The following is a 13,650-nucleotide window of genomic DNA, read 5'->3' on the forward strand; positions in this document are numbered from 1 at the left end:
GCCAAGATTTATTTTCAAACTCTCTCTTTTCCGTTTATTTCCTTTAACTTTCCATTTCCATTTATGCATTCGACAGACTCTTCCATTCAAACCTACTTAAAGTGCATACAAGCTATGCATTTTGTCAATTTGTGTGTATCAGTTTGGGAATCAAACATTGATACTGAGTTGCGAACAATATGCTCCACCAAACATGCTACAGGAAAACTTCAACATGACTTTACTCCATTTCATGTGTGTGAAAACAGAGCGTAACTAGAGGAAGAGGCATGGGTGTATTAGCCTCAGTAATGATAATGAAAGGCCACAGCTGCACTGAGCTACAAATAGCTTTTATATAAGCCAACACAACCACAGACAGTCTTAAATAACCAGTGCACAGACTATCAACTTCCAAGCCAAGTTTGAACACTGTCCATGTCTATCAATTCAAACTGTAATCGTGCTATAGCAGTGTCACGATAATAGTGTGAAAACACACTCACCACAACACATTCTTACAGAAACATCACAAAGACCAGCCAGGCCAAGGAGGCAGTGCTGTCTCCATGACAACTGCCTAGAATGTGAAGATTAGCATCAGCATGCCGTCCACATCTCTGCTGCTCTCTGCCTCTCTCTCGCTTCCTCTTTGACCGCCTATTTCTCTCCCTCTGTCAATCTCTTCATTTCTCACAGGATGAAGATGTTACTTCTGGGTCACTATGCAGTGCAGCAGACATCAGAGAGATGTAGTGTTAGTATCAGAGAAAGATCAGCCAAGATCAACTGTTATGCGGTTCACGTAACGGGGGGTGTTCACGTGAAATACAATATAAAACCTATGCTAATATTATTTTAATAGACCTCTGCCAATAAATATGAGATTAGTAATATAAATAGTGCATTTACAGTAAGTGTACATTGATTACTGTTCAAAAGTTTGGGTGAACAGTACTTATTGTATTTTTACTCTCAAGTACATTTTCAAGTATCTGTACCAGAATTTTACTTTACTACATTATAAACCATTTATCATCATTTTCACACTGCATTTCATAAATACGTGTTGATTGTTTTACTTTTAATTCTTACAGTAAGTGCGAGTACCAGTTTTTAACGCACTTAAGTACATCTAGTACTCAAGTAATGTTTTTGAGTAAAATACTCAACAAGTACATACAGAAAAATAAAGGCGCTTCAGCGGTTCTTTGAGATTATTGAGGTGCTATAGCACCACTGGCGTAAAGAACCAGTTTGCCACGGAACAACAGGACAGAACCCAATCGCAGATGGCAGAGTACAAAAAAGGTTTTATTTAAACAAAAATACATTTAAAAAATCCCACGAGGGGGGAAACAGGTAAGGATTCAAAAATAACACAAAATAACACTTCCCACGTGGGGGAATAAACTTGAGGGAACGAGTGAAAACAAGAACAAGTTAAGACTTACAAGAACAAGTTAAGACTTACAAGAACAATGACACGCAGTAATAGACATGGAGTATTTGACAAATAGTCAAGACAACAAACCGGCAAAGAACAGAGAACAAAGGGGCATTATATATGGGAAGACCAACGAAGGATAATTACATACGGGAGGTGACGGGCAGGTGACTGGGATTAACACTCAAAGTAAGATTACGGGAGACAGGAAGGGGGAGCTGAGAGACAAGACAGGATGACACGCGGCGAAAGTGACAACAAAAGCCACGTGTCTCCACACAAAACGCAACATAAACCCGCAAGACGTGGTCCTGTCACGACTCTGTCCAGCGAGCATAAAAACTCATAACAGGAGGGACAGAGTCCTGACAGAACCCCCGCCCCAAGGGACGCCCCATGGCGTCCATTTTTGTTGAAGCAATAAAGGTAGAGGTAAACACACATAAAAAATGTATTTATGAAATGTAGTGGAGTAAAAAGTACTGTATGATACAGTATATTCTTTATAATATAGTGAAGTCATTTTTTCCAAAGTAAAAACAATCTGATTATAAAATAGAGATACTTGAAAAAATGTACTTGAGTAGATTAACAATACTCAAGTACTGTCCACCTCTGGACTTAACTGATGAATTACATTTGTGTTATTTTTATAGCTTTGATGAGTTTATTATTCTAAAATATGGAAAAAATATTAACCCAACTTTTTGAACGATAGTGTATTTGTGCATAAATGTGTACAGATGTGCAAATAAGCAGAAGATGACATATTCTATTCTATTCCACACATACTTCTATATAGTCAACATAAGGAAAACCTCTAAAAAAAAAACAGCAACAGTGGCACATACAATATATGTAAACACTGCACTGCAACAACTGTTATCAGATGTTTTGCTTATCACTAAACCCTGTGCCTATTAAAGCTGTCAGAGAAGCAAATCATAACAGTGAAAGGTTAAAATCCATTACACATGTGACTGCACCTGTTCTGTAAGGTGGCTTGATTCACCAACTGTTCAAGTGACCCTGAAGGGCAAAGAAGGCAGGGTCAAGTCCTCTGGGGTGAAGGGTCCCTTAAAGTATCCCTTTTTAACCTAAAGTATAAAATGTAGTATGAATATGAACTTGTAAAACAGGTTCAAGACTACATTAAAATAATGTAAGTAAAAATATCACATCTGATATTTAAATAGCAAATTAAATTATCTGATGTATTTAAGAACATGCGTTTTAAGGTTTATGTATGCAACTAGTTTAAGGATGAGCAGTTTATTTTGGTTTTCAGATTTGCATGGTTTAACTCCCCCAGGTATAGTTAGTTTGTAGGATCGAGATTTTCCTGAAGCCACTCCCCCTTTCCCACGATCGTTTAGTAACCCTCTCTTCTGGGGAGGGGCTTCCTCAAAGAGGCACAACTGAACTCTTACCCCATAACCCTCTATTTCCTGCAAGTGCTTTAGTTTACAAATACAGGGGGGTGGAGTGGGTGTAGAGAGACACTTCCACAAATCTTCTCTCTCTACCTCACTACCTCGCTAACAAAACCAGCCCCAAAAAGTTAATAATGCTCTGATCAAATAAAAATATATGGAACTTTGCCCAGCTTACACGGAATTAGATAAAAATTACATAACAAACAAATTCTTCAAAAAGGAAACAAAAACACCATTCTTAAAAATGAAAATACTTAATTTACATACAGTAATTGCTTATTGAAAAATATTCTAGATATAAAGGGTAGACCCATCTTAATCCCTATCCATAGTCTTTGATACCATGACTTCATATTGAGGTAAATAATAATTTGTTACATTTCTATAGTGCTTTTCTGGGTACTCAAAGCACTTTACATGGAAGAGGGGAATCTCCTCAAGCACCACCAATGTGCAGCATCCACCTGGATGATGCGAGGGCAGCCATATTGCGCCAGAACGCCCACCACACACCAGTTTATTGGTGGAGAGGAGATTGAGTTTCGAAGCCAATTAGTACATATGGGGATGATTAGGAGGCCATGATGTATCACGGCGAATAAGTGAATTTGGAATTTTTAATGATTCAGGACCTCGGTTTAACGTCTCATCTGAAGGACGGTGCTTACTGACAGTATAGTGTACCCGTCACCAGTGTTGGGCAAGTTACTCTGAAAAAGTAATTAATTACTAATTACTAATTACATATTCAATAGTGTAATTAGATTACTTTACAAATTACTCTCTCCAACAAGTATTTAATTACTTATTACTAATTACTTTCTATATCCTATATCAACCTTGATTTGTTAAGTGATTCAAAGAAAGACATGAAACGGCTCTTTTCATTCATTCAAATAAATAATATAAAACTACATAAAGTAGTATTATTAACTGACCGAAATATTACAAATGTGAGAATTATACATTAAAGCACAGATTTTAAAGTTACACTTTGAATTTTGATGTCCATTCCTTGCACACACACATATATTACACTAAGTATTTAGTTTAATTACATCAGAAGTAACTGTAATTAAATTACAGAAGAAATTAGAGTAATCCCTTACTTTACTTTTTCAAGGGAAAAGTAATTAACTTACAGTAACTAATTACTTAGTAACACCCAACACTGCCCGTCACTATACTGGGGCATTAGGACCCACACAGACCACAGGGTGACCACCACCTGCTGGCCTCACTAACACCTCTTCCAGCAGCAACCTAGTTTTCCAAGGAGGTCTACCATCCAGGTAATGAACAGGCTCAGCCCTGCTTAGCTCCATTGGGCAACCAGTCTTGGGCTACAGGGTGATATGGCTGCTAAGGTCAAAAGTCATGTTCAACACTGGCACCATTAACAGTGTGAATCAGTGTTCTTTGTCTGACATCATCAAACTGACAATATTAAACTCACACCTTTGACGTCAACAAGCCATTATCCTTTTAGTGATTCAGCTCTATAACTGGACTGACAAGATATCAAGAACACTACCAACCCCAGGCAGCTGCCACTTTGGCATAAGGTAGGTCTACATGTATTATGAAAAGGCAATGACCACAGACAATAAAAATGGCACTGATATGTCAATTTTGGCTGATAACAAGAACCGATAATTCTTTAACGTTAGACAAAGAATAACAGAATTTCTAAAAATAGCCCAGGGTCAAAAGTTTACATCCCCCTGATTATTAATACTGCATGATGTTACCTGAACAGTCAATGACAGTTTTTGTGTTTTATCATACAGTAGTTGTTTAAGGGTTTCTTATGTCTTGAGTAATTAAACTGTCCACTGATCTTCAGAAAAATTGTTTATATTAAATTGTTTACATTTCATTTCCTGAGAAACATATACAGTATGCATTTTTATAGCATCTGAAAGACATTACTAAATGAAAAAAATAAACAAAACTAACAATTTACACCAAAAAAACATTTTCAGAGGTTTACACCCACCTGACTTTGAATGAATCGTATTGCCTTCATGAGCATCACTGAATGTTACCATCTATTGTAATAGTTTTTAATGAGTCTCTTGATTGTCCTCAACGTAAACGGATGAATCTCAGCATCATACAGTTGCTAGACATGAGTCAAATATACTGAAATGCTGAAAAAGCAAAGATTCTGGAGGACCTAGATAATTTATCTAAAGATCGGTGGACAGTTTAATGACTCAGGACAAACAAGAAACCCTTGAACTATTAAGCTATGACAAAAAGCTGTTATTGATTGTGCAGGTAACATTATACAGTATTCATAATCAGGGGGATGTAAACTTGAGCTGCGCTATTTTTTTTATTCTTAGGCGTGAACTTTAACATTTCGTTCGTAAAATAACTTGTCCAGGGCAGGACTAAATACAAATTAAACCTTAATTTTCAAAATTCCTTATTTTCCCCCAAATTCTGCATTTTCCAGATTCTGCAAGGGAGATGTAAACTTGCCTTAAACTGTCAATGTTTTGCTAATAGCAGTAAGCGAATAATCACAACCGATATTGATAACATTAAATTGACCATTTATCGTCAGATACCCAAATAAAATATTACTTCTGTACTTCAGATGACTACGTCCCTGTTTGAGTAAGAGCAGCAGCACACTTAAATATGCTTCAACCATTAAACAGAAAGACACAAACCCAGATGAATGCTTAAACACCTTTATTGTGCAGTCAAAAATTGAACTTCACCTTTAAAGCAAACAACGAGGTAGAACGACAGGAGCTTTGGAAATGGCTTTGCATGGAATGCATATTCCAAAATTTTATCTGAATGTGAAGTTATCCATTCAGACATACAGCAGAGGATGGAATAAAGTGATATTTGCATTTAGTCTGCTAAGGCTCTTGGTACATTCAAGGGAAGTCTATAGTTTTAAATTCAACAAGCAACCATTTGGGAACACACCCACAACACCTGCTGATGTATAACAAGTGATTAAAAACCTACCCCTTTACAAAGTGCAAATTAAAAAGTGCAATAAAACTACGTGCAGTCGATGGCCATTCTCATTTTGGATTAATACAAGTTGATTTGAAATCTGATGAGAGCAGTAAAAGCAATGCCTTGTGGAGGCACGCACTGAAAATGGTCTGGATTGGCTATTAGCAAAGTTATGCACAAACCTCTTTCTACCAAACAGAACACTGATGATGCAAATATACTCCCAAAACACAGAGAAAACAAAAAAACACGAAAAAATTAAAAAGCCGCCAGGTAGATTGCTATTCAACCGTTTCCATGCCATACCTTAAAACTGTTTCATGTAAAAATTTGTGAAAACTAAAACTGCTAAATGTCATGATGAAAATCTGGCTTTTGTAGTTGCGTCTCAAAAAAGTAAAAAACACTGGCAAAAAGTGCCATGAAAAAGTTGCTAGTGTGAAGGGAAAACCAATTTAAAGGCACTGTATGGCTTCCATCTGTTAAACAATGAGACTTTAGAATGATGTTTACCAAAAACAAATAGCAACCTGTTAAAGGAGAAAGAAAAAAACCCTTCAACCATGGCCTAAATCTCAACTGAGTCAAAAACTCTGGGTCTTCCCATCCACGGGTCCCAGCTAACCCATCTCACTGTGTACAGTGCCAAAGTGAACAAGCCAAACTGAAAAGAAAGTGCGACAGTGAACTTTCTACACTGTTTCCCCAAGCCCTAACTCCTGGAAGGGCTTTTTTTGGGGGAGACCAACTCTAGAGCAGTGCTCCTGGGGTAGCAGGCTGAGGCAAAGAGCAGCCATGCGTGGCTTCAGTTGATGTCCCGCTTCTTCTGGTTTCGCATCAGAGGGCGGTGATTGCTGAGGATGTCCATGGAATGCTGCCTATGCCAGCAGGAGCGACAGTAGTATTTGAAGCAGGTCTACCGGAATAGGGGAAAAAAAAGCCATTTAGCACTTATGGCAGAAGAGAGAAATGCCAAACACACCAACAATAAAACCTTCACCTTGTCCCTGCAGAAGAATGGCCCAGGCTCACGACTGCATGATTGACAGATGGCATCCTCCAGGTATGGGTCAATCTGAACCTAAAAGTAAAACCAGCTCTCATGAAGAATAATGCTTGCAATTGCTTAAGACCAACTTGTGTCCCCATGAATGGGAAACTGCAATCATTGTAACCTCCGTATTTTGCTGCATTTGCAAGTGAAAGAATTTTGAAAGGAAAAAGTGGCGGTGGCTTGCATTTTTCACAGCAAATTGATTGGATGTATAAAAACTAGGGCTGTGCAAAGATAAAAATGCAGCAAGTCGCAATTTTTTTTAGTGTATCGACAGTCCAATCGCTACTTCAGATAAATTTCTTAAATCACGTTTTAACTTCATATATAGTACACACGGCCATTGTCTCAAGCATGGCACTCCAGTTTCCAAAGCAGACATGTGGGTGCGCTTAGTTTTTAATGATGGATGCTTGGAGCGCACATAACAGGTTCTTTGTGATTGAGTTTTTTTAAGCTACGGATGTTGCTGAGGGTATCACAAAACCTAAGTTTAAAAAGTGAAAGTAAAACGATCCGCATGCTTCGCTGCCAAACAATAACCAAGTAATTAATTATTCTGGCTCCTAAATTGCAATCTGAAGTATGCACAAACTAACATTAAAACACAATAGAAAACTTAGATTTAATGGGAATTGTATTGGATTTAATGTAAATTATGTGACTACTGGTATGTGATGGACTATTAGTGAGATGTTAAATACCCCAGATAATCCAAAGCAAGTTGTACTTGGATCGATTTTCTATTTACATTTTTTTATTAAACAGTATTGCAATTGATTGGGAATGGCCCTGGCCAAACCCAGCCCTAATAAAAACAGCCGTTGCATTTTGAAATGGAAGTGGTATCAGACTGACAGTTGAAGGGTAGGAGTTAACGGATGCTATGCCCAGGCCATCTAATTTACATAATTTGAGATTGATTGTCACTAGAAGGCAGAAGTGCATTTTTGTAGATTTTAACTAAAATTCATGTGCCCTCAATCTTCAAAGAGATTGACCCACACAGATAAGCTTTACAATAAACACTGCAAGAAATTATGAAAAAATAGAATTGTAATATTTTATTTCACTGGGACTTAAGACTTTAGTTACTTTAGTGCTCTATTAATAAAAAAAAAACACTAACCTTCTTTGTAAATTTGGGTGTCTTTATCTCAACAAAGGCAGCACTCACAGCTTTCAGGTAACTACGTTGATTATTAAAGGTTACACGTCCGGAGCCTAGAGAAAAAGGAAAACCATACAGAGTAGCAAACACAGGAATTATGGAAATACAAGTTTACTTGAATAGTAGGGGACGCTTAAAGCAAATGGCTCACCAATTGGGTACTTGTGCTTGTCTGTGTCAATGCCTGCATACACAACTCCTCCAAATAAGTCATTCATGATGCTGGCCAGGGCCTCGGCGTTGAGCATACCATGTAGAGCCCCTACAAACACAGTGTTCCTTGGGTCCAGCCTCTGAGAGGGGCAACTCACAAAGTTACTGTCTGAAATCACCCATGGTATCACCTGTGCCTGAGGACCAGAGAAAGTGAAACTATATACTCATCCAAAAGTGACTTGACGACAAAATGCAAACTGTGCCAATTTCCATCCAGTTACACTGTATGAGGATATCGGTCTTCAAAAAGGATGCAAAATGGGTTGCCAGGTCCAGTTTTCCCACTTGTTTGATTACTATACACACACACTAAGCATGCATAACACTCTGTAAACCGTAACTAAAATATGCATTTTAGATATGGGAACGACATTTGTAGTTTCCCTATAATTGGACCAGGTTTGTTACTCCGATCTGGTAACCCTGAAAAGTATTAAATAGCATTTAGTGCACCAGCCTCACGTTATCCCCATGACATATGGAAAACGTACATCTTTGCAGCGCATTCTTCTGCTGGACATTTTGAAGTAATACTCGCTGTAACCCTCAGGATGGAGCAGGTCCTCAGTGCAGTCCTGCAGCAGGGCACGCACAGACTTCTCCGACTCAAACACCAAGTATACATATCCTGAAGAGAAACGGATTTATCACAAATTCATGTTGAGATAATGAGTCCACAAGACCCATTTCAATTACAAACAAAACAGTGATGCCCTCTAGTGCTCTACTTAGTAAAACACAGGCTTGAGTTTAACTTTAAGGGTGATGTTACTTAAAGTGAACTAAAGTTACCAGCAATCACAGTTGTTTTTTATTTTTTTTGAAAAGTTTCCAACTAGTGCGTAAGGTATAAAAATGTGCAAGGTCTTAACTCCCAGAACAAATACCACCAGATATATGAAGACTTATATCCACCAAGTAGTTCAGTGCCCTTCACCACACGGTCTCGCCCCAGTGCTGTAATGAAATAAGAATCCTACCCTTTAAGCATTACCTTTGGGCATATTACCTTTCGGAGGGCAGCGAGGGTGCTTGCCATCCTTACCTGGCCACTCCACACTCAGAGGGCCATAGCATTTAAAAGTGTTTATCAATCCAGCTGGAGACAAAGAGAAAAGGCTTTACACAAACCTATAACCAACACATACACACAAAGCAGCAGATGTAAATGTTCCCCATACCTTCAGTAATGTCCCAGGGAACGCCTCCTAAAAACACCTTGCAGGAATAGATGGGGTTTTGGTAGTGTCTGGGAGGCAACTGTCCACTCCATGTGAAGGTAGCTTCATTAATGGCTGTCAAGCAAATGTTCACATTATTATACTTACGAACTGAACATCAAACATGTATTGAGAAGGTTAAGGGCATTTCATGCATTATGGTATACAACAGATCATACATGCTGCCTGTCTGTGAAGCCAGGCCTCTCTTTCAATGCTAAAGGGGCTCTCAGGGGTCTTCATCAGGTCCCAATTGGGCCAGATGGAGGCACCAGGCCAGCGGTGGGACAGACCACCACTTAGAGTGGCACTGGGCGGTGGAGTGAGAGGAGAACTGCTGTGGTCCAAACGAGATCCCAGAGCCAGCTTGAGAGGATCCCTTTGCATATTGGACATAAGGAACGGCATTGACGGTGAGATCCTAAGAGAGGACTGCAAGGAAAATGGAAGCATGGATTGTCAAAACAAAATATTAATATACAAAACAATATATATTGCAAAATATCCAAAGACCTCAAATGCATTTGGTTTGCAAAAACTGAATGATTTTAACGCGTCACAAAGCTACAAACAGTCAGTAAAGTCAATGGGGAAAACAGAGAGACTGGCCTAAGTCAATGTCAAGGGGGTCACACATCGGACTCGGAAGTGCCGAGCCATGCAGCACCATAACTTAAAAATGAACATTGTTTTCTATGAGTGTACACACACCAGGACACTGTTCCAAGTCCTGCAGCAACACAACGCATCACATTAAAGACTTCAGTCAAATAACATCTAATTTAATGTACACGCTGACTTAACCATAAGCTGAAAGATGCATTTATCTGTTTGGGAATAACAGAAAAACAGCACATTAATACAGAAAACCTCTCGATTCTACCACATCTACCAGAGTTGACTTAGACGCTGCGCGGCTCATGCATCTGGTGTGCGACCCCCTTTAGTGTCTGTATGTGCGTATGTGAACGCACAAATGTGAAAGATAACCAATCAGAAAGAATGTGAAACATGCTATTTTAATATAACATTTTCACTTTGTAAATGCATTTTATTAGTTCAAATCGATTTTAGACTTTCGTATTTAACACTTAATCATGCAGCCCTAAACTGACAACAGTAAACTTGCACCTTAGAAATCTTTGGACATTGCCACGTTGTATATTTGAAGAGTCCTTACCAGCAGGTCTGAGAGGTGATCTGAACCAGAACTGAATCCGCTGGTCTCTGAATCTATGGGGCTTATGGAGTGAGAGTCCAGGAAAGACTGAGAATTTAAGCGTGCCATGCCTGGAAACTTCTCGAGGAAGTCTGTGGCACCCATCGAGGAGTCAGAGAAACTTGGTAACTTCTTTGAGAGTTGGCTGGGAGTGCCCCCCAAAACACTTTGCACTGAAGAACATAAGGAAAAAAAAAGTAGATGTGAAGGAAATACAAAGCAAACCACAATCATGGGCAAAAAATAAAAAAGACAATGATGCAAAGATGACTTTATATTCCTTCAGATACCCTACAACACAAACAGCTGCAATAAGGGGGCAGCTCCCTTACTGTAGTTGTACTAATAAAAATCACTAGTACGAGGCAGGCTGAGAATCTGTGATAGTAGTCAACAAAAACAACTTGACTTAATCTCCCACCTCAACATTCAATTAAATCCTGCCCTGGTCAGTGAACTCCTATACCATAGGTGAGACTATTTATAATGATATCGTATTAAATGAATTAGTTTTGGAAATCAGCTCCACCTGCAGTGTCATAACTAAAACACTATTAATGCCATCCACGCAGTACAAATGAGCTTGAAGGGGAAAAAAAAGCTCACAAGACAGGTTTAGCATCACAATTAACTCACGTGAGCTGGCGGTGGTCTGTGAAGAATGTTCTGTATCGTGGCTGCTCCACGGTCTCTCCCAGTCAGACAAGCTGAGGGACTGTAGGCCCAGATCCCAGTTATTGATGTCAGGCAGACCCCTGGACAAGTCCTGGCCACTGGTGGGGAAAAGCATCCTGCTCCGGACCGCAGACAGGTCCGACTCCGGACGATCTGTTAACAGTGTCCGCAAATAAAACACACGCTGTTGGGTGACTCTGCATTAACAGTGGGAATAAAAGGCATGCAGATTCGAGATAGCATAAACTCCCTAGAATCACAGATTAATCACGATCGCCGCCTTCTGCCTGGCTACACCGTACGGGAGCAGCTCTCTCCGCAGAGACGACCCACCCTGCATGTGACCCAGGCGCAGCTGCCCTCACAGCACCTTGTTAATGACATCAGCCCCTGGTCTCTACTGATGCCACACCACAGAGCATTCCTGACAAATTCTCAAGGAAAGAGACAGCACCCTCCCCACCTCGGACTCCTGTTCGAGGAGGCAATGAGAGCGAGTTTGCTAGCTGCAGGCTAAGTGATGAAGAACCGATTCGCAGGAGTGTTTCTATTGGCCAAGTTACTGAAGAATGAGCAATCTGGGCTGCTCGTGCCGAGCTGGACAGCATCCAACTGCTTGCTCCAGCCCTGATTCAGCATCATCGGGCTCGCCTGCATGACATGGCATGACCGGTGCTTTAACAATTCCCTATGCGTGTACGTGATGCTTGAATGCAGGGCCAAAGCGGAGGTTAGGAACAGCACAGCAACAGACGAATGTGGAGAACCGGTATTATTGTTCAGCAAACGCAGTAACAAAAGGTTATGGATATGTAACCTGTATGGGAAAACAATCTCTTTTAAAGGCATTTAGCATCTTACAGGCTTGGAGTTTGTGTGCCTTTTACCAGAGGTTGTGACAAAAATGTGATGCTCAAAGATTTACCATGAAAAGGATCCCGCTTGCACTTGGCAGTAGGAGTTGTGCACACCCCACTGAGGTCCAGTGAATTTCCCAGCATTGTGTTCATCCTGCAGAACGCGTCTGCATTGCTGCATGTGGACAGGGCTGGGATGTCTGAATCCAGGCAGTTAAGAAGTCTGGGATTTTCTCTCTGTGGGAATAAAACAGGTATAGGCTAAGTGTCATGTCAGAGCTGGGTTGAAGCACAGCAAGCCTTCCGTCCCCTGTCATTTTAATACTTTAACAGTTAGTTAACTTAGCAATAAATAAGTAAAATGGTCGAATTTCCCTGAAACTGCTCTTGTCCATATCATTACAAGTATTTAAGTGAGCTTTATTAATAAAGACGAACAACGTTATTGGTGTAAGTGCATCGATACTTTGGTTAACGTACGTTGCTAAACTGAACACAAAGAAAGCAGGCAATGGTAAGGTCAAGGCCATAAAGCCTATAGCGGTGTAAACAATCAATACTACTATTTCTTGACCAGCATTTCTTCTTTCCACCACAAAAGTAAATAAGACATGGGCTAAACTTTAATACGACTTGAATTTTATCGAGAAAATTAAAGCAAACAAACCCATGCACGTGAAAAAACCGAGCTGGCACGCTTTCTCTTTTGAAATTACTCACCAGAGAAAACGCCATGGTGGGACTGCCAAAGAAAAAACAACACTCGGTCTAATTCTCCTAGTCGTTTTAAACCTTTCGACAGAAAATTTGTCTTAATTTATGACACCTGTGTTGGGGTCACGAACCTATGCAATGGGACTCACTTGAGTCACTTCAGTAACCAATCACAGGACACTGGTTAATTGTTATTCATGAGGGGCGGGCACTTCACGCAAACGTCACTTTTAATTATACGACGAAAACCTATAAAGCTAATAAAACTGAAGGCTAATGACTTTACGTGCTAATTTGAAATAATTTATAGAACGGTGCTCTTTCGCAGATACTTGTACGGGTGGTTTCCCGGACAGGGAATTAAACCAGGACTAGACCTTAATGGAATTAGGACAATTAAATAGTTTCTTACAAATCGTGTCTTACAAATAAACATTAAGTTTTGTGTGCATTTTGAGACAAAACAATGGCGCTGATATATTTTAAGATATGCCAGTGCAAGCTGTTTTCAGTTTAGACGCTCTAAGCTTTATTTTAGTCTACTAGTCTTAAACCCTGTACGGGAAACCGCCCCGTAATGTTTTAATGCCATCAAATCAAGGCCCGGTTTCACAGACAAGGCTTAAGGCTAGTCCCAGACTAAAATGAATGTTTGCCCTGTCTTAACTGAATAT

At 39.7% G+C, this 13,650-nt stretch overlaps 1 protein-coding gene across 2 annotated transcripts; it reads right to left on the reverse strand.

Moving 5' to 3' along the window:
• Positions 1-5,561: 5,561 nt before the first annotated feature.
• On the reverse strand, positions 5,562-13,080 carry cpeb1b (cytoplasmic polyadenylation element binding protein 1b). Of its 2 annotated transcripts, none has more exons than XM_057337632.1 (12): positions 12,983-13,080; positions 12,331-12,499; positions 11,367-11,558; positions 10,692-10,903; positions 9,691-9,943; positions 9,473-9,586; positions 9,301-9,390; positions 8,783-8,919; positions 8,227-8,425; positions 8,034-8,128; positions 6,851-6,931; positions 5,562-6,766 (listed from the first exon to the last, which is right to left on the reverse strand). In XM_057337632.1, the coding sequence occupies exons 1-12, from the start codon at positions 12,995-12,997 to the stop codon at positions 6,656-6,658; spliced, it is 1,668 nt and encodes a 555-aa protein (XP_057193615.1). In that variant the 5' UTR covers positions 12,998-13,080; the 3' UTR covers positions 5,562-6,655. The 2 variants fall into 2 exon arrangements, with proteins under 2 accessions (XP_057193615.1, XP_057193605.1); XM_057337622.1 differs by having other exon boundaries at positions 9,286-9,390.
• Positions 13,081-13,650: the final 570 nt, after the last annotated feature.

Source organism: Triplophysa rosa, linkage group LG1, assembly GCF_024868665.1.
Source record: "Triplophysa rosa linkage group LG1, Trosa_1v2, whole genome shotgun sequence".
Classification (NCBI taxonomy): Eukaryota; Metazoa; Chordata; class Actinopteri; order Cypriniformes; family Nemacheilidae; genus Triplophysa; species Triplophysa rosa.